This window comes from Sus scrofa, chromosome 7, assembly GCF_000003025.6.
Source record: "Sus scrofa isolate TJ Tabasco breed Duroc chromosome 7, Sscrofa11.1, whole genome shotgun sequence".
NCBI classification, from domain to species: domain Eukaryota; kingdom Metazoa; phylum Chordata; class Mammalia; order Artiodactyla; family Suidae; genus Sus; species Sus scrofa.
In genome coordinates, this window is record NC_010449.5 from 112,484,170 (window position 1) to 112,501,927 (window position 17,758).

Below are 17,758 nucleotides of genomic sequence, written 5' to 3' on the forward strand. Positions count from 1 at the left end.
AGATGAGATACCCGAATAAAGGCCACAGCGCCAGGCACACAGTAGGTGCTGCTATCATTCCTGGTAACTTTGCCTGGTCTCACTTCCTTTGTAAATCAGAGATTGGGAGGATTACAGAGACGATAAAACGAATGTGGTGCTGGCCCATAGGAGGGTCTCATAACGAGTGAGGTCAGCTTCTGACTCCTGACAAGCCGAGCCTAAAATCACTGGCCAGAGGGAGATGCTCCAGGGCACACTGCAAGGGCGGACCCAGTCAGCCCTCAGGAGACCGTGGAAAAGCTGAGGGGACCCAGGAGAGTGTGCAGGTCAATTCCAAGGCTGACATTAGCATGCAGGTGGCACAGGGGAGGGGCGAGGGCTGGCACGCGCCCATATCAGGGGCACCTGTGCTCGGCTCCAGCCTGGCCTTGCTCTGCGGACAATGATGAGGCAGCTCTTCCCTTCTTCCCACAGAAGCCAGAAAGCCATATCTGTAACTGGATGGTCGCTATTTGGACATGCGAGCCACTCGTTCAAAAGCGCCGGGAAACACCGGGCCGGTGACACAAACCTGTCCAAAGGCCTGCAAGCTGGTGGTTCACAGCTTCTGATTTCGGAGTGCTCTGTGCACTAACATCCAGCAAATCCTTGTCGGCAGTCTTCCCTTAAAAATTCTCGAGGACCATGATGACGAAAGAAACACAAAGAATATTCCTACCCAGAGTCTGGACCAGGAGCCTAAGGAACTTCCCAGAGGACTGGCCTGTCTTTGGGCGTCTCCGTGACTCAGCGGGGAAATTTCTCTGTGATTATGAGTCACTGCTGGTGGTCCCCTTGCCCAGCATGTACGTCAGGCTTGCTCTGCGCCAGGCGCTGCTGTGAGCTTTTTACCTTTGCCATCTCATGGAATCCTCGTGACCTCGTGATGATGAGAGCTTGATAGATGGGGACACTGAGGTACAGAGATGTTAAAACCCTGCACAAGGTCACAGAGCCAGGATGTGACAGAGGTGAGGGTTGGACCCAGGCAGCTGGTTCAGGGTTAGGGTTAGGGTCACTCCACACGCCCCTCGCCAGGGCGACGCAGGCTCTCAGGGCGCAGGAACTCCTGGGCTGCAGGCCACTTCCTCTGGGCAGAAGTGACCCTTTTCTGTCCTTGGACACATGTGACTGCATGGGCACACAAAAGTCAGAAGCCATCTGGGACCAGGTCTCTTGTGAGACCTGCCAGCATGTCCCAAGGGCCAAGTCCTCAGCCCCATGGCTGCGGCCCAATGCTAACCACACGGCACCCAGGGCCAGGCTTGGGGACCACGTCTCCCAGCCTCCTTGCTCACTCTACATGGCAGCTGTGAGACGAAGCTGGCAGTGCCACCTGCAGACAGTCTGCCCACCCTCCCACGCTGTCTCAGAGCCCAAATCAAGATTTGAGCTCTTGGTGTAAAGCAGGCCTTAGAGCCACCCCGTGTCCCCAACAGGCAAAGCAACTCCTGGCTACAAGTCGCCAGGCCCCAGGTCAGTCAGGTGACTGGCAATTACCAGAGGAAGACTTGATCTTTTTATAAAATATCATTCCTGGCCCAAACGAACACACACACACACACACACACACCTCCCATAAGCCTAAGGCATATGAGGTACCGAGTAAACACCAGAGAGAGAAGAGGGCAACCAGCCGTGTGGTGCAGACCCCAGCACACCCCATGGTTCAGACAGATGCCAACCCAGGCCCAGGCTCTCAGAACCCCTGAGACAGCTTCAAAGGACTGTGGCCACTGAACCGCCAGAGTGCCCTGTCAAGAGTGACAGCAGCCCCCTAGCCCATAGGGACATGAGAAGATTAATTAGGGGAACCCAAAAGCACTCGAGCGGGGTTCCTTCAGGGAACTGGTGAATATATCACCCCTGTCACCAAGTTCTTAAGGCTGCCTTGGCTGGCTTTGTTCAGCATCACACAGGACAACCAAAGCAGAGAGCATGGCTGCACACAAGCAGCCAGCTCACAGTTGTTCTAGAGGGTCGGCCCGCCCAGGATCCTGGCCTCCGTGTGGTCACAGTCAGCCACATTGCGTGGTTCGGATGGTAGGTGGCAGGAAGGAAAGGAGCTGCTTCAAATGGTCAAAAGCCAACTCAAAGTGCCGCCGCCCCCAGGAAGCCTTCCTGGACCTGCTGTGACCTCTCCCACATCTGAAAGCTATGACCCAGGCCTGCCTTTTCCATTTGCTGTTTTGTTTGGAACCGACGTTTTAAAATATCATTTAGTAAGCGCTTCACGCGCCCTGTGTGACTTAATCCCCATAAGGCTCTGAAGTCAATGTGATTACACCCATTTCACAGGGGAGGACATGGCAACCTGGAAAGGTCAACTGTGTGACCTCTGCCTTTCTGTCTTTTTAGGGCCGCACCCGCGGCGAAAGGAGGCTCCCAGGCTGGGGTGGAATTGGAGCTGCAGCTGCCTGCCTACACCACAGCCACAGCAATGTGGGATCCAAGCTGCATCTGCAACCTACACCACAGCTCATGGCAATGACAGATCCTTAACCCACTGAGCGTGGCCAGGGATCAAACCTGCATCCTCACGGACACTAGTGGGTTCCTTACCGAGGAGCACAATGGGAACACTTTTTTCCTCTTTCCCCAGGGGGCTGCACTCCCTCACAGTGGATCATACCCGAGGCAAATTTCTCCCTGTCTATGTCCTGAGCCCCTAGGACTCCGGGTAACATGGCATGATTGGCTGTTCCAGGGACTCCTGAGCCTTAATTAACCCAGAGGTGGCATTAAGGCATAAAAATGTAACCAGTCGGAATTCCCATCATGGCACAGTGGTTAACGAATCTGACTGGGAACCATGAGGTTGTAGGTTCGATCCCTGGCCTTGCTCACTGGGTTAAGGATCTAGCGTTGCTGTGAGCTGTGGTGTAGGTTGCAGACGCGGCTCAGCTCCTGCGTTGCTGTGGCTCTGGCGTAGGCCGGCGGCTACAGCTCCAATTAGACCCCTAGCCTGGGAACCTCCATATGCTGTGGGAAGCGGCCCTAGAAAAGGCAAAAAAGACCAAAAAAAGTAACCAGCCAATTGATCGTATGACAAGGATCCCTGTATACGCTGTGTGGCATCTTCATTACCAAGGAAGGCCCCTGCTTCAGCGGCACATTAATTACCAGGAAACTTAGACGTGCTTTTCCTTTGGGGAGAACTGAGGAGCCACAGCTCCCAGGAAACACCCGTGTTGCGGGGCCTAAATGACCCAGTGCTCATGGGGGGGCCAACCCGGCAGCCTTGCCGAAGCTGCAAACCGTGGGCTCCGGGGAGGCTCTGCGGCTCCAGAGAGCGTGACCCAGGGCAAGTCCCCAGAGAGAGCAGGCACGGGCCTCACCTTTGGTGGCGTAGGCGTCGGCGGCCATCCGCAGCCTGTAAGGGGGGACGCCTGTCAGCGGCCAGTCCTCGAGGCCCACGCGGGCGTAAATGCGGAGAGCTGCTTCATAGTCCCCTTCCACGTAATCCAACTTGGCCATGATCAGGTTGGACTCCTGTAGGAATTCTGACTAGAAGGAAAAGGAGAGAAGGAAACGTTTTCCTACGAGATGCTGTGCGATGCTCCCTCGGGGCGCGTGCCTGAGCTTCCCCTGCGGTAGTGGTCACAAGGGCCCCAGCGTGGAAACGGCCCGCACGGCAGGCAGCGGAGGAGTGGGTGAGCAAAACGTGGTCCTGCTCCAGATACTTCAAGGATGAAGTACTGACTCCTGCGATAACCGTGGGGGAACCTCAAAAACACTAGGCCAAGTGAAAAAGCCAGTCACACTGGCTGCGTATGGGCCAGAATGGTCCAGTCCACTGAGGCGGAAGGCAGGTTCGTGTTGGGAGGTGACTGCTAATGGTGAGGGGTTTTTTTGCGGGGTGGGGGATGTTCAAACATTGACGTAATGATGGCACAGCTCTGTGAATATTCTAGAAACCACTGACTTGCACACTTTAAATGGATGAAGCCTATGGCACGTGCACTATATTTCAGTGAAGCTGCTGTAAAGAGGCTCCCCTCAGGTCTTCGGCTGGGCTGAGAATGGAAGGAACATGTTATGAACAAAACACATGAGCACCTGTCTCAGCAAAGGAGGCTCCATGGACATCCTGTGGGTCCCACCCACAGCCCTGGGGTGCGCCACAGACGCTGAGCCAAACACCAAGGAGAGAGGCTTCCTAAATGGGTGCAAAGATCAGGACTTGCTTTCTTTTCAGGAACAGCCTTTTCTCACGGAGCCATTCCAGCTCGTTGCGGTTGCTGACCTGGGTGCCCTGCCAGAAGCTGCAAGTTCTAACAGTCCTCGCCTGCGCCCGCCCTCCTCTCCACCGGGAGGGCCAGCCTCATCCTCTGCCCTTCCCCCACCCCTGCTCATCAGCACGGAAAGAAGAGGCCACCCAGCCACCCACATAAGGAATCAGAGTTATCCCCCTCTCCGAGGCGTTCTCCTTGGTACCCTAGCTGTATAAGGCCGGATTTTTCCGATGCTCTGTCATCCACAGCTGAGACAGGGTGGGCGACACCCAGGTAACGACAGCCACCGTGGTCGGCTTCCAGGCCTTCCTTGAAAGGGGGCCCTGGAGAGGCTGAGAGAATGGGCACGGGGACAGAAGGGAGCAAAAAGGTGTCAGGAGAGGCCCAGAGGAGCGGCCCCAAGGTAAGACATCAGAATTATATTTGGAAACTGAGAAAGCCATCGGAGCCGACTTAAGAAAAGGCAAAAAGAGTTGCGGAAGAAAAAGCATCCCCCGCAGGGCTACTCTATCAGGATGGAGGACGAGGCAGGCTTGGGTGTAGTGAAAAGGCTTCCTAGGAGATTCTGCTGTTCCTCTCTTTGCCCAGAACTGAGAATCACTGGCTTAAAAGCAAACTGAAGGGGGAAGGGGCGGGGGGCAGGGGGGGGGGGTGTCTGCCAGGCACAGAGCTTCTGTTTGGGATGAAGAACCGCTCTGGCGGTGAAGCATGGGGATGTGAATTCGAATGCACTTAAAGCCACTGCACTGTAGACTAAATAGCGGTTATAATGGTAAAATTTATGTTACTCATATTTTACCGCCAGGAAAAAAAAAAGTTTTCAAAATTAAACCTGAAAAAAAATGTAATTTAAAAAAAAAGTAAACTTGAAGGGCCAGATGGAAAACACGCAGGAGCTTGAAGACAATTCCAAGGGTCGAGGCAGAGTACTGGCTGCATGGGGAGAACTTGCCGGGCGAGTCCACTCTGCAGCCCGTAGGACGTAGCCTAGGTCACTGGGCTATGGGGGACGGGGAGGCAGGGACAGCTCCAGCCTGGTGCCATGCTACCCTGCCAGGGATAAGCATAACTTTGCTGACTTGAATCAGAAGCAGCCTCCCGACTCCTGGTCCAGGCTCTCTTGGCCCCCACACTGCTACCCTGCTCTGGTCTCTCCAGCCTCAGTGCACTTGTGTTTTGAGGGCATCAGAGTCTAGAGCACAGGGCTTTCACTAGCTCCCAGCCAGGAGACGCTGAAGGTCAAGAGGAGAGGAAGTTTCACATCGACCAGTGTGAATGGGACAATCCGTACGAGCAAGAGCAGTGCACTTTGGAACATTTTTATAAGGCAGAGGAAGCTAAGAAATGGCAATGGGAGAAAAATTCTCGAGGTAGAACCAATAAAGTAGAAAAAAAAAAAAAAGACGTGTATCTAAGCGCTACTCAGTTGTGAAAGCACTTCTACACCTGAGACTCAAAATGACCTTGAGCTAATAAGCATGCATGCTTGCAGGTAAGGCATATGAAGCTCAGAGAGGTTAAGTAACTCCCCAAGATCACACAGCCTATGAATTCACAACTGGAAAGCAAACTCAGAATTCTCAGCTGAAATTTAATGTTCATACTACCACACTGGGTTGTAGAGGAGGAAAAAAAAAAAAAACAACTATGAGCATCTGGTAAAATAAAACACGAATTTTTCCAAATGAGGTTGGGAGGGTTCAAAGTGGGATAGAAACTAGACAGGTGGCAGGCCTGGACCAGGGATCCTCAACCTCTACGCCCAAACACACAGTCACACCTTAGACCTCCTGCAAGGACACTGGGGTCTGACTGGCTGTCACTGTGAGGTCCCTCCCCCCACTTTCCCACTGATGAGGATCCATCAATGTCACCAAAACCAACCGAGTGAAGAACAGCTGACATGGAGACTACTGTCCCTAAGTCTAAAGAAAAGTATGGCATGGCCTTTTGAAAGACTGAACAGGGACAGAGAAAGCACTTGGTTTTTGGCCATGTGTCCAGCACGCAGAAGTTCCCGGGCCAGGGATCGAACCCAAGCCACAGCAGTGACAATGCTGAATCCTCAACTACTAAAGCCATTTATACTCGGTTTTTGAAGGCCCAAATGGAACACCACATCCGTGAAAACTTGGGCTTCCCGGGTTAAAGCGATGCACTCAAGCCAGCCTCTAAGGGGCCTGTGCTATGGAGACAGACATACACAGAGGCTGTTTGTTTTTGTTTTTGTTTTTGTCTTTTTGCCTTTTCTAGGGCTGCTCCCACAGCATATGGAGGTTCCCAGGCTAGGGGTCTAATCGGAGCTACAGCTGCCAGCCTATGCCACAGGCACAGCACCACGGGATCCAGGCCACGTCTGTGACCTACACCACAGCTCATGGCAACACCAGATCCTTAATCCACTGAACAAGGCCAGGGATCGAACCCGCAAACTCATGGTTCCTAGTCGGATTCGTTAACCACTGAGCCAGGATGGTAACTCCCATAGAGGCTGTTTTGAAAGGAGGCTCTCTATTAGGGTTTCCAGAAGCCTCTGGCTATATAACTGAAAAACACTAAGACCAAGTCCTCAACAGCAACAGGGCCAAGGAAGTGACCAGATGACCAAGAGGAAGGACATCTCGGAATGAAAGCTCACAGGCTTGGAGCAGGTAGTAGCTGGGAGGGTCCAAGCTCACCCCACCCCCAACATCCCACCCCATTGCAACCTGCAGAAACAAAGCCCCAGAGAGGCAGGTGACCTCCTGGGGTCACAGAGCAACTTGGAAATAGGCACACGTTTCCAGCACGGATAAGAAAGGGAAAGCCAAGGAAAACACGGCTTCTTGGGGGAAATGTACACAAACACGTGAGTAAAGACCAAAGAAACCCCGGAGGATTCTGAGATGGGAAGAGGGGAAAAAAGGGAAAGAGAAACTTTCAATTCAACAACAACAAAAGCCAACTTGATTAAAAAATGGGCAAACAACTACAAAAGACACGTCTCCAAAGAGGATACGTAAATGGCCAAGAAGCACATGAAATGATGCTCAACATCACTAACCAGTAGGGAAATGTGTGCAATCACAAGCACAATGAGGAGTTCCCGTCACGGCTCAGTGGTTAAGGAATCCGACTAGGAACCATGAGGTTGTGGGTTGTTCGATCCCTGGCCTTGCTCAGTGGATTAAGTGAGCTGTGGTGTAAGTCGCAGACGTGGCTCGGATCCCACATGGCTGTGTCTGTGGCTGTGGCGTAGGCCGGGGGCTACAGTTCCAATTAGACCCCTAGCCTGGGAACCTCCATATGCCATGGGAAGTGGTCCTAGAAAAAAGGCAAAAAGAAAAGGAAAAAAAAAAAAAAAAAGCACAATGAGATACCACCTCTAAACTATGAGGACAGCTAGTATCCAAAAAAAAGAAAACAAACAGAAAACAAAACAAGTGCTGGCTAGGATGTGGAGAAATCGGAACCCTCACACACTGCTGATGGGAATGTAAAATGGTGCAGCTGCTACAGACAGCAGCGTGGTGGTTCCTCAAAATGTTAAACACAGAGTTACTGCATAATCCAGCCATTCCGTCTCTGAGTATACTCCCAAAAGAACTGGGAGCAGGATCTTGAAGACATATTCCTAAACCTGCATTCACGGCAGCATTATTTACAATAGCCAAAAAATAAAAGCAACCCCAGGGTCCACCAACAGATGAATGGACAAATAAACTGGTACGTACAGGGTGGAACACGGCCTTAAAAAGGATGGAGACGTCTGACATGTGCTACAACAAGGATGAATCCGGAAAGACATTACGCTAGTGAAATAAGCCAGTCACAAAAGGACAAGTACTGCAGGATCCCACTTGTATGAGTTTTCTAGAAAGTCAAATTCATACAGACAGAAAGCAGGATGCTGGCTTCCAGGAGTTGGGAGGAGAGGAGAAGGAGGCGTGAGTGTTTTATGGGTACAGAGTCTCAGGTTTGCAAGAAAAAAACAGTCCTGGAGATGAATGGTGGCTACTGCTGTATAAGAACGTGAATGTACTTCACACCACTGAACTGCACACTTAGAAACAGTCAAATGGTAAATGCTATGTTACGTGTATCTCCCCACAATTGGAAGGAAGGAAGGGAAGGAGGAAGGGAGGAAAGAATGAAGACGGCAGAGCTTTAAAAGTTCACTTAAGGAGGAGTTCCCGTTGTGGTTCAGCAGGTGAAGGACCGGACTGGTATCCATGAGGATAAGGGTTCAGTCTCTGGCCTTGCCCAGTGGGTTAAGGATCCAGTGTTGCCGTGAGCTGTAGCATAGGTTGCAGATGCGGCTCGGATCCAGTGTTGCTGTAGCTGTGGCCTAGGATTTGACCCCTAGCCTGGGAACTTCCATATGCAACCCTAAAAAAAGAAAAAAGAAAAAAGAAAAAAAGTTCACTGACAGAGTTCTCTGGTGGCACAGTGGGTTAAGGATCCAGCATTGTCACTGCTGTGGTGAGGGTCGATGGTGTGGCAAGGGTACGATCCCTGACCTGGGAACTTCTGCATGCTGCAAGCGTGGCCAAAAAAAAAAATGTTCCCTCAAGCCTGCCCTTCCCCAATAGCAAATACACCCTAGATTTTTTAAAGGACCCTAAAGAAGCTGGTGGGAATGGCGGAATGCAGTCCTCTGAGTGAGAATGACTTCAGGAAACGTGAGAAGAGCCAGACTGGAGGCCAGGGAAGTGTCCAGAACCCAGTGAGTGAGCTGATGGGGTGGGGATGGGGGCAGGGGAGCGAAGGCAAGATGAAAGGGGATTCAAGAAAGCTGAATATAAATAGAGACCAGAAAACGGGGTAGATGAATAGAAGGGCAGGGCTTAGGGCTTCCTGTTCCCGGAGGACTGGGGTCACTGCTCAGGCAGAGGGAAGTCCCCGCCCTGGTTTCCTCCCACACCAAGGTACCGGGCCTGCCTTGGCCAATATGAACCCCCACATAGCTCTGGGCTGCAGCGGCCTGGCATATGCATGAGCCGCATATTTTAGGTAGGAAATCGGGGCGGTATAAGTGGCGCTGCTGTCTCTCTTTTCCATGGGACAAAATCACATATACGATAGCATCATTCAAGCACCTGGGGAAGATGAGTGCCATTTTTCAAGATAGTGGGTCATCAGTGACTCTCCTCGGAGAGACCTCATCTGGAAGCCCCTACAGAGTGGTCAGCCAGCCCAGGGCTGACACACCAGTTGCACAGGTGGCGGCCCACTGCCCAGCTGTCCCAGCGCCTCCTTCCCGGCCATGCTCCCTGGAGGAGGTGGAACCAGCATCTCCCCCCCCTCCCGATCCATCATCCCAGAGGCCCACGGTACCTTGAGGTTCCCTCGGTCCAGGGCCGCGGTCAGATGCTTGCGGACCTCGGTCAGCTGGGGCCTGGGGCCTCGGGGACTGGCCCCCTGCCGCAGGGGGTGTTCCTTCAGGTACTGTTCCAGCTTCGACTCCCCGAGGAGGAGTTCTGCCATGTCATCTGCAAAGGACACAGTGAGAAGCCAAATTGGAACAAGGAACGGTCAGTACGGGGGGCGCCCCCCCCAAGGACCTCAGGACCATCTTCCAGGGAATGCTGTTCGTTAGCAAAGAATGTTCCAGAGTACGTACACGAAAGGGTGGTAGTTCAAGCGCTCAGTCCTCCCTCCGTCCCATATTTACTGAACTAAAAAAGATGGATACACATTAACACAGAGGGAGCTCAAGCTCAGTGGAAAATGATTTATTGTCTTATGATTTATTCAGTATGGTCTTTACAAAACACACAAACCCCAATATTCTGTATTTTCCAAAGATGATGCAGTGAAATCTTCCAGTTTGTACAGGGCCTTAGACACAGACATGAGCTGGTAGATTGTCTTGTGTGGTCAGATCCTTAAAACGAGTTTGTGTCAAAATGACCTGAATGCGTGCAGTCTGTTCCTGCCTAAAAGTCAAAGCTACACAGACACGGGAATAGCTGGGAATGTTTGCATGAAGGTTTTACTCCTAAGACCTCATTACTTATAACTTTGTTCATGTCTGTGTTGGGCTTGTTCATTGGAATAAAAACCTCACCCCAAGAGTAGCTCGTTGGAATCCACACATCCAGACTGTTTGGAATAAACCCAGAACAATTTGTACCCCAGCCTGAAATGGTCTTTTTTTTTTTTTTTTTTTTTCAATTTTTTGGCCACGCCTGAGTCATATGGAAGCTCCCGGGCCAGGGATCGAACACGCGCCATAGCAGTGAGCCAAGCCGCTGCAGTGAAACACCACATCCTTAACTCACAAGAGAAATGTTTTTTTTCTGTGATGGGACAGAACATAATTGTATTAAAACATAAATGCAGTTTTTAAAGGTTTGGAAGGATATGCCTCAAACCCACAGCAGTAGCTACCCCCTGCGGTACAGGGAGGGGAACGCCATGGGGGTTAGAAGCCAAATGGACTTCAGCTTTGTCTGTAACAGCCTGGCCCTACAAAGGAGAATAGATTTGTACAATCTAAAATTAACTAAAAAAAAAAAAAAAAAAAAAAAAATCACAGAAGACCTACTGAGATTTGGGGAAGTAGGTCCACCGAAGGCCAAAAGCTGTAACAAGAGCCTTTCTAAGCTCTGGTCAGGGACCCAAAGCTCCCGAACCTGTAGATCTCAGCAGTGCCTTGAGCACTGGGGAGCTGAAAATGATCTCTTAGAGATGAGACCGAGGGTCCTGGGAGGAGCCCAGCAACACCAAGACAGGGTCAACGTAGGCTGCCGAGCACAAGAATTCTTTAGCTGTCTACAAAGAGAAAGGACATCAGGCAGGCTCCATGGCCGTGTCCACATTGAGGACGGTGAGGCCGTGTCTGCACAGAGCCTGAGACACACAGGGAAGCCCAGGTAGACAGGTGGCCCAGACAGCCGCTGGGGACAAAACCAACGGGCAACTTTCTCGCAGACCATGAGCCCTTCCTGAGAACGAATCCAGCTAATAAAGAAATCCAGGGGAGTTCCCGCCCTGGAGAAGTGGGGTAAGAATCCGACTGCAGTGGCTTGGGTCGCTGCAGAGGTACGGGTTTGATCTCCAGCCCAGAACCGTTGGTTATAGGATCTGCTGTTGCTGCAGCTGCAGCACAGGTTGAAACTGAGGCAGAGATTCAGTCCTTGGCCTGGAAACTTCCATATGCCGAAGGTGAGGAAGGAAGGGAGGGAAGGAGGGAGGGAGGGAGGAAGGAAGGACAGGCCGATATGGAGGCAGAGGCCTGACGGTGAGAATCGGAGCATCTACATATAGAAATACTAAAGCCCTGCGAGAATAACAGGATAGAATATGACTGTTATAAACCAATATGCTGCGAAAACAATACTATGCTAAAACTGGGAGGAGCTTCCAAGGGCCACATCCTCATCTTTCAAAACACTGTAACATCTATTTAAGAAAAAAAAAACAAACATGACTCCAATCTTTTAAAAACGTTACTGGACTCTAGGAAATGATGTCACATGCTAAAGCATTTATTTGGGCTCAATAATTCCTTCAGATTCAGTTTCTTCTTTGCCTGAACACTTACTAATACCTTCTAAATAGAGCACTACTGTCCAATAGAAATGTATGCAAGCCACATGTAAGTTTCAAAATTTTAGTAGCTGGCCTTCCTATTGTGGCTGAGTGGAAACAAACCCAAGTAGTATCCATGAGGACGCAGGTTCAATCCCCGGCCTCAGTGAGTGGGTTAAGGATCCAGCATTGCTGTGAGCTGTGGGGCAGATCACAGACGCGGCTCAGCTCTGGCATTGCTGAAGGCTGTGGGGTAGGCTGGCAGCTGCAGTGCCAATTCAACCCCTAACCCAGAAACGTCCATAGGCCACACCTGCAGCCCTTAGAAAAAAAAAAGGAAAAAATTTTAATTTAGTAGCCATATTAAAAAGAGACCATTTTAATATATTTTCTTTAACTCAGTACATCCAAAATATTACCAGCTTAGCAAGTAATCAGGAATTTATTGAGTATTTTACATTCTTTTTTCATATTAAGTTTTCTAAACCCAGGGATGACTTTACACTTCCAACACATTTCAACTTGAACCTGCCCCATTTCAACAGGTGCAGCAACACAGGGCTTGCGGCTACGGTATTAGGAGTATGATCGCTGTTTATATAAGTGTATCTACTTGTCTTTAAATCTGTCTGTTTCTAGAAGGATGTCTAGAATGATTATCACTGGAAGTAAACAATAGGAATTTCCGAATGGTAGGATTTGGATAATTTTAAATTTCTCATCTTTGTAGTTTGAATTATTCATATTGAGTAGAAACTTTTTTCGTTTCTTTGTCTGTCTTTTGTCTTTTCGGGGCCACACCCGCAGCACATGGAGGTTCCCAGACTAGGGATCCAATTGGAGCTATAGCGGCCGGCCTAGGCCACAGCCACAGCCACAGCAACGCCAGATCCAAGCCATGTCTGTGACCTACACCACAGCTCATGGCAACGCCGGATCCTGAACCCACTGAACAAGGCCAGGGATCGAACCTGCAACCTCGTGGTTCCCAGGCGGATTCGTTTCTGCTGCGCCACGACGGGAACTCCATGAGTAGAAACATTTTACACCACTTTTAGGAAAAATTTAACTCTTCGCTAAAAACTGGAAATACATATATGTATGGATGTTGACCGTGGTTATTTCTAAGACTATCGGTATCCATTTAATTTCTTTTCTGTATATTTTAAGTTTCAAAAAAATTAAGTAAAATGGGATTCAGAGTCCTAGATTTAAATCCCAGTACGTCACCCTAACTTGGGTCCTAGGATGTAACCTCAGCATTTTGGGGGATAATTCTAAGGCCCTCTGAACATGTGAGCTGAGGACACCCCTCCCCCCATCATTTCCCATTATTCTGCATTATTCCGCATTGTTCCCCGCCCCCTCCAGCTCACCTCCCTGCTGCTGACCCTTGACCCCCCTACCCCCTCCCACGCCCCCCCCCCACATCTGAAACGGGATGCCTGGAGCAGAATCCCCAGGCCAGTGAGCAGAAAGGACAATGGATCAGGACCTCTGCCACCTGCTATCTCTGTCTAGCCGTGGCACCAAGGGCACGTTACTTAACTTTTTGAAGCATCAATTCCCCCACTCACGGGAACAATATCGCAACCATAGCAAGACTGCAGAGCAGAGCTAATGCGTTCTCAGCATGGGAAATGCAGAGACCTGGAATGACCACGCTGTTCAAGTTGGGTCTCAAAGGATGGGCAGGATCTAGACCAGCAAACGAGAGAGAGGCGGGCAAGCCAGGCTGAGGGCACAGCGTAGCATAAAAAAGGATGGAAGGCAAGCTTCCTTTGCGCTGAACCAAGGGCAGGAGAATAGGGTGTGGCCAGTGAGAAGACCAGCTGGTATGAGAATGGGGAGACACCCCCACCTCCCTACCGGTCCCCCCTCCCACGGGATGAGGTCCAAATCCCTCAGCACAGGTCCTGGCCAAGTTCTCCACATGTGCCGGCCCAGTGCACTCCTCCAAGCCTCTGGAACATACTGGGAGGTTGAGAACACACTGACCCTTCCTCATCTTTCAAGCACTGTTGATTTTCTCCCCCACAGGCCCCATCCCAAGCTACCCCCAACTGCCCCAGGCACCCCGTGCACACCAACCCCTTCTAGATTCTAAGGAGAGGCTTGAAGGAAGAACCTGGTTGTTATTTATTTTTGAGTCCCAGGGTCAAGTTCAATATCTGGCACAGAGTCACAATAAATGGTGAATTCACTCAAAGACAGGCAGAGGCACTGGGGATGCATCCTCCCAGGAAGGCCGGTACCTGCCTGAATCTGCCAGTTGCCAGCATCCGTTGTCCCCGCCTTCCCTTAGTATTAGAATGCCCAGGCTTGGAGTTCCCATCATGGCGCAGCGGAAACAAATCCGACTAGGAGCCATGAGGTTGAGGGTTCGATCCCTGGCCTCGCTCAGTGGGTTAAGGATCCTGCGTTGCCATGAGCTGTGGTGTATGTCACAGATGTGGCTCGGATCTGGCATTGCTGTGGCTGTGGTGTAGGCTGGCAGCTGTAAGTCCAATTAGATCCCCAGCCTGGGAACTTCCATATGCCACTGGAGCGGCCCTAAAAGGACAAGTGTCAAAAAAAAAAAAAAAAAAAAAGAATGCCCAGGCTTCATCACAGCACAGAGCTCCCAGGGCCCCTGGGAGCAAGAGGCTGCGTGTGACTCAATTCCGGCTGATGGGAAGGAAGCAGAAGTACTACACACGGCGTCTGGGCCAGGCCCGTAGAGGGGATGAGCTTGCCATCCAGCTCCTCTTCGTCCTATCCCAGTAGCCAGGATGTCGCTGTGCTGATGGAAGATGGCACCCTGACCCAGACCACGAGACAGAAGCCATCTGCTGAGGAAGGTGAGCAGTAAGACCTAAAGGGCCTCGGTCTCCAGCACCGAGAGCAGCCACCAGGCCCCGAAGGCTGCTTGTGATCCACTAGGACATGAGAGAGGAACATTAACTTTTACCTTGTTCTGCTTAACTCACCGGTTTTTGTTGTTGTTGTTGTTTGTTTTGCTTTTGTCTTTTTAGGGCCGCACCTATAGCATATAGAGGTTCCCAGGCTAGTGGTCAAATTGGAGCTGTAACCGCTGGCCTACGCCACAGCCAAAGCAACTCCAGATCCAAGCCATGTCTGTGACCTACACTACAGCTCACAGCAACCTACACCACAGCTCATGGTGATGCCAGATCCTTAACCCACTGAGCAAGGCCAGGGATCGAACCTGCATTCTCATGGATGCTAGTCAGATTCGTTTCCACTGAGCCAAGATAGGAACTCCTTAACTCACTGTTATTCTGACCTCTGTTACAGCGGCCAAACTGGTATTCTAACTAGGTCTCCCAAACATGATACAGGCTTCACTATCTGAGAATTACCAAAACCTGGCGCCAAGTTCACTGCTTTCTAACTAGGACTCTGCAGAACCCAACTGAAGGCTTTGGTAGAACCCTTAAACTCTTCACCTCTCCTATTTCATTGGTTTTTACTTCCTAGGCTTTTGCAAAAATATTTCTATAAGCAAAGGACTGCACAGTGGAAGAAAAGTGTGAAAACCACTTCGCTAGTGCAGTGTGGGATTTACAACCTTTGCGTTCAATGATCTCCAGACACCAGAGCAACACACCAGAGTCTTGATGCAACACGTGAAGAGAGCCCAGAGCAGCTGGGAGAGTCCTGGAAAAGCTTCAGGTGAGAAGACGAGGCTCTCCTCTGATTTAGGAGACACCGCCCCTCGTCTCATGGAGGTTCTGGTCCTTCAGGACCATTCAACACCGTGCAGACTCCAACAAAGATGCGGGTAGCCCTGGCTGGGTGGAGGAAGAGGAGGCAAAGCCTTCACCAAGAGGGTTACAGCTATATGTTTACAAGGAGGAAAATGTGGGCAAGGGCATTAGGGGCAGAAGGAACAGAATATGCAAAGGCATGACCCAGACCAGTCGTTTGGGGAACTCTGAGTTGTCTTGGCTGAACCATGAAGGGTGGGGAGAGAGAGAAAGGGTAGACAGGACAGTTTCCTGCCAAGTAGGCAAGGATCAGCTCCTCGGTTCTGGAAGGAACGTCACACTTTGAGGAAAGAGCTTATAATCTAATTTGAAATGTAACATGGTGGCTACAAAATCATTTTTGAAAAAATTTAAATTTCCAGGCTCCAATTAACCTCCCAAGCAAAGTATGTCTTCTTGGCTTCCCTTCAAAAAAAAAAGGGACTTCCCTGCCATTCACTCTCTCAGCAAGAAGGGCAGAGATCTTAAAATTATCAACCAGCTCATGCCAGAGAAATTATACAGGGGCTGCAAGGCTTAGTTCAGTCCTAGTGATGGAGGGGACCCCACAGGCATTGGTGGCACTGCTCAAGGACCTTGCAGCTTCCCAATCAGAATCCACTATCTGAGTTCCCTAGTGGCTCACTGGGTTAAGGAGTTTGCACTGTCACTGCTGCAGCTCGGGTCACTGCTGTGGCTCAGGTTCAGTCCCCGGCTTGGGAACTTCCTTGTGCATCGGGTGTGCCCCCCCCAAAAAAATCCACTATGAACAAAAAAACAAATGTCCCCTATCCAGCTGTCATTGCCCAACCATGTATCCAGACGTATGCTGGGATGATGAGGCACAAGAGAAAAAGGCACCTCAGGGCATACCAGAAAATTAATTCCTATGGGATTAAAGAATTAAATAAGAAATAAAGAGGATCAAAATGTTAAAAATAGACTTTCGCTTCCAGCCAAGATGGATCAAATTCACCCTCCCATCTGAAATAATGACAAAAACAAGACAGAATATACGAAAAAGAAAAGAAAAGAAACAGCTTTCAAAACACTGGCCACCAGGCAACAGAAGAAAGTGGCCCCTGCGAACCGAGCAGCAAACAAGGTGCGCCTTACGATGGCTTTGAGAGCTTTCTAGCCGCAGCACAGGCCCAGGCAGAACGGATATCAGAATCCTGCCTCCTGAAAGACAAATTTGAGCCTCTCTGCCCACTCAGGCCCTGAGGCACAGGGCAGAGCACAGTGGGCCCCCCAAAGCTGAGGCGGAGCAGCCCGGGCTGCAAAGCGGGGCTGCAAAGCGGGGCCGCGTGCGTACTTTCCAGGATCGGGAAACCCAATCCCACCGTGTGAGGACGGATGGAGCTTGGGCCTCAGGCAGCCCTGGGCTTGAATCCCTGCTCCTCTGCTTCCTAGCTGCGCGGCACTGAGCCTTCGTTTCCACACCCGGCTGCAGTGCGGGCTAGAGCTAATATACACGCTGCATATCAGAGCGAGCAGGTGCTGAATCAATGTCAGTTCCTATTGCTGTTATTTGCACACGTTTAGACTTAGTATTTCCCAGAACGGTTCTGCTGGATCTAGTAGGACCAGAAAGCTCTCTGCAACAACCCCTGTGCTCAAGGGCCCTGCAATCGAGTCGGAGGATATGGGTGTTGAGCAACGCCCATTACCAGACAAGCCATCCTGAGCTCTTACCAACCCGATGTGGTCGCTGGGCAGTTTACATCCTCCTGTGAGTCCTCCAAACACCAGGACCCCGAGACCATAAGCACCTCCATCTCAGACAGGGGAGCAGGCATGAGAAATGAAAGAGGCCAGGCATCAGAGATCCTGCCTGCCCTGGAGCCGGATAGAACCCAGGCAGCCCCATCTCCCCAGCACACCAGGCACAAACCATGGGGACTCTGGCTTTGAGAGAAGGGAGCTCAGCTTCCTTCCCAACCCTGGCCAAGCCGCTTAAGCCCTCCATTGCAAGGGTGGCGGGACAGGCAGTTCCTAGGTCCCTCTCCTGCTCCACCTGCTAGGATTCTCAGGGGACTGAAGTGAGGGGGGACTCGGGTGCCCAGAGAGGTGCCCGGAGCTAGCTTCACCTTTGCCACAAGTATTTTTTGTGGTTTCAGCGAGGCGGCTGAAACTAGCTCCCTGGTGATTTAGAGAAAGCCTGAAACCCAGCAGAGACCCCTCCTGAGGCCCCTCATGGGGAAGAGCGTGAGGAATTAGGCTCCAGCAGGGGACCCT

At 51.0% G+C, this 17,758-nt stretch overlaps 1 protein-coding gene across 5 annotated transcripts in view; it reads right to left on the reverse strand.

Moving 5' to 3' along the window:
- The window catches only part of TTC7B (tetratricopeptide repeat domain 7B), a 248,963-nt gene that overhangs the window by 214,009 nt on the left and 17,196 nt on the right, over positions 1-17,758 (reverse strand). For all 5 annotated transcript variants that reach the window (XM_021099609.1, XM_021099608.1, XM_021099606.1 and 2 more), the window contains exons 2-3: positions 9,573-9,727; positions 3,360-3,528 (exon numbers count right to left, since the gene is read on the reverse strand). In XM_021099609.1, the coding sequence (XP_020955268.1) occupies positions 3,360-3,528; positions 9,573-9,727 (324 nt within the window). The remainder of the gene's footprint in view (positions 1-3,359; positions 3,529-9,572; positions 9,728-17,758) is intronic.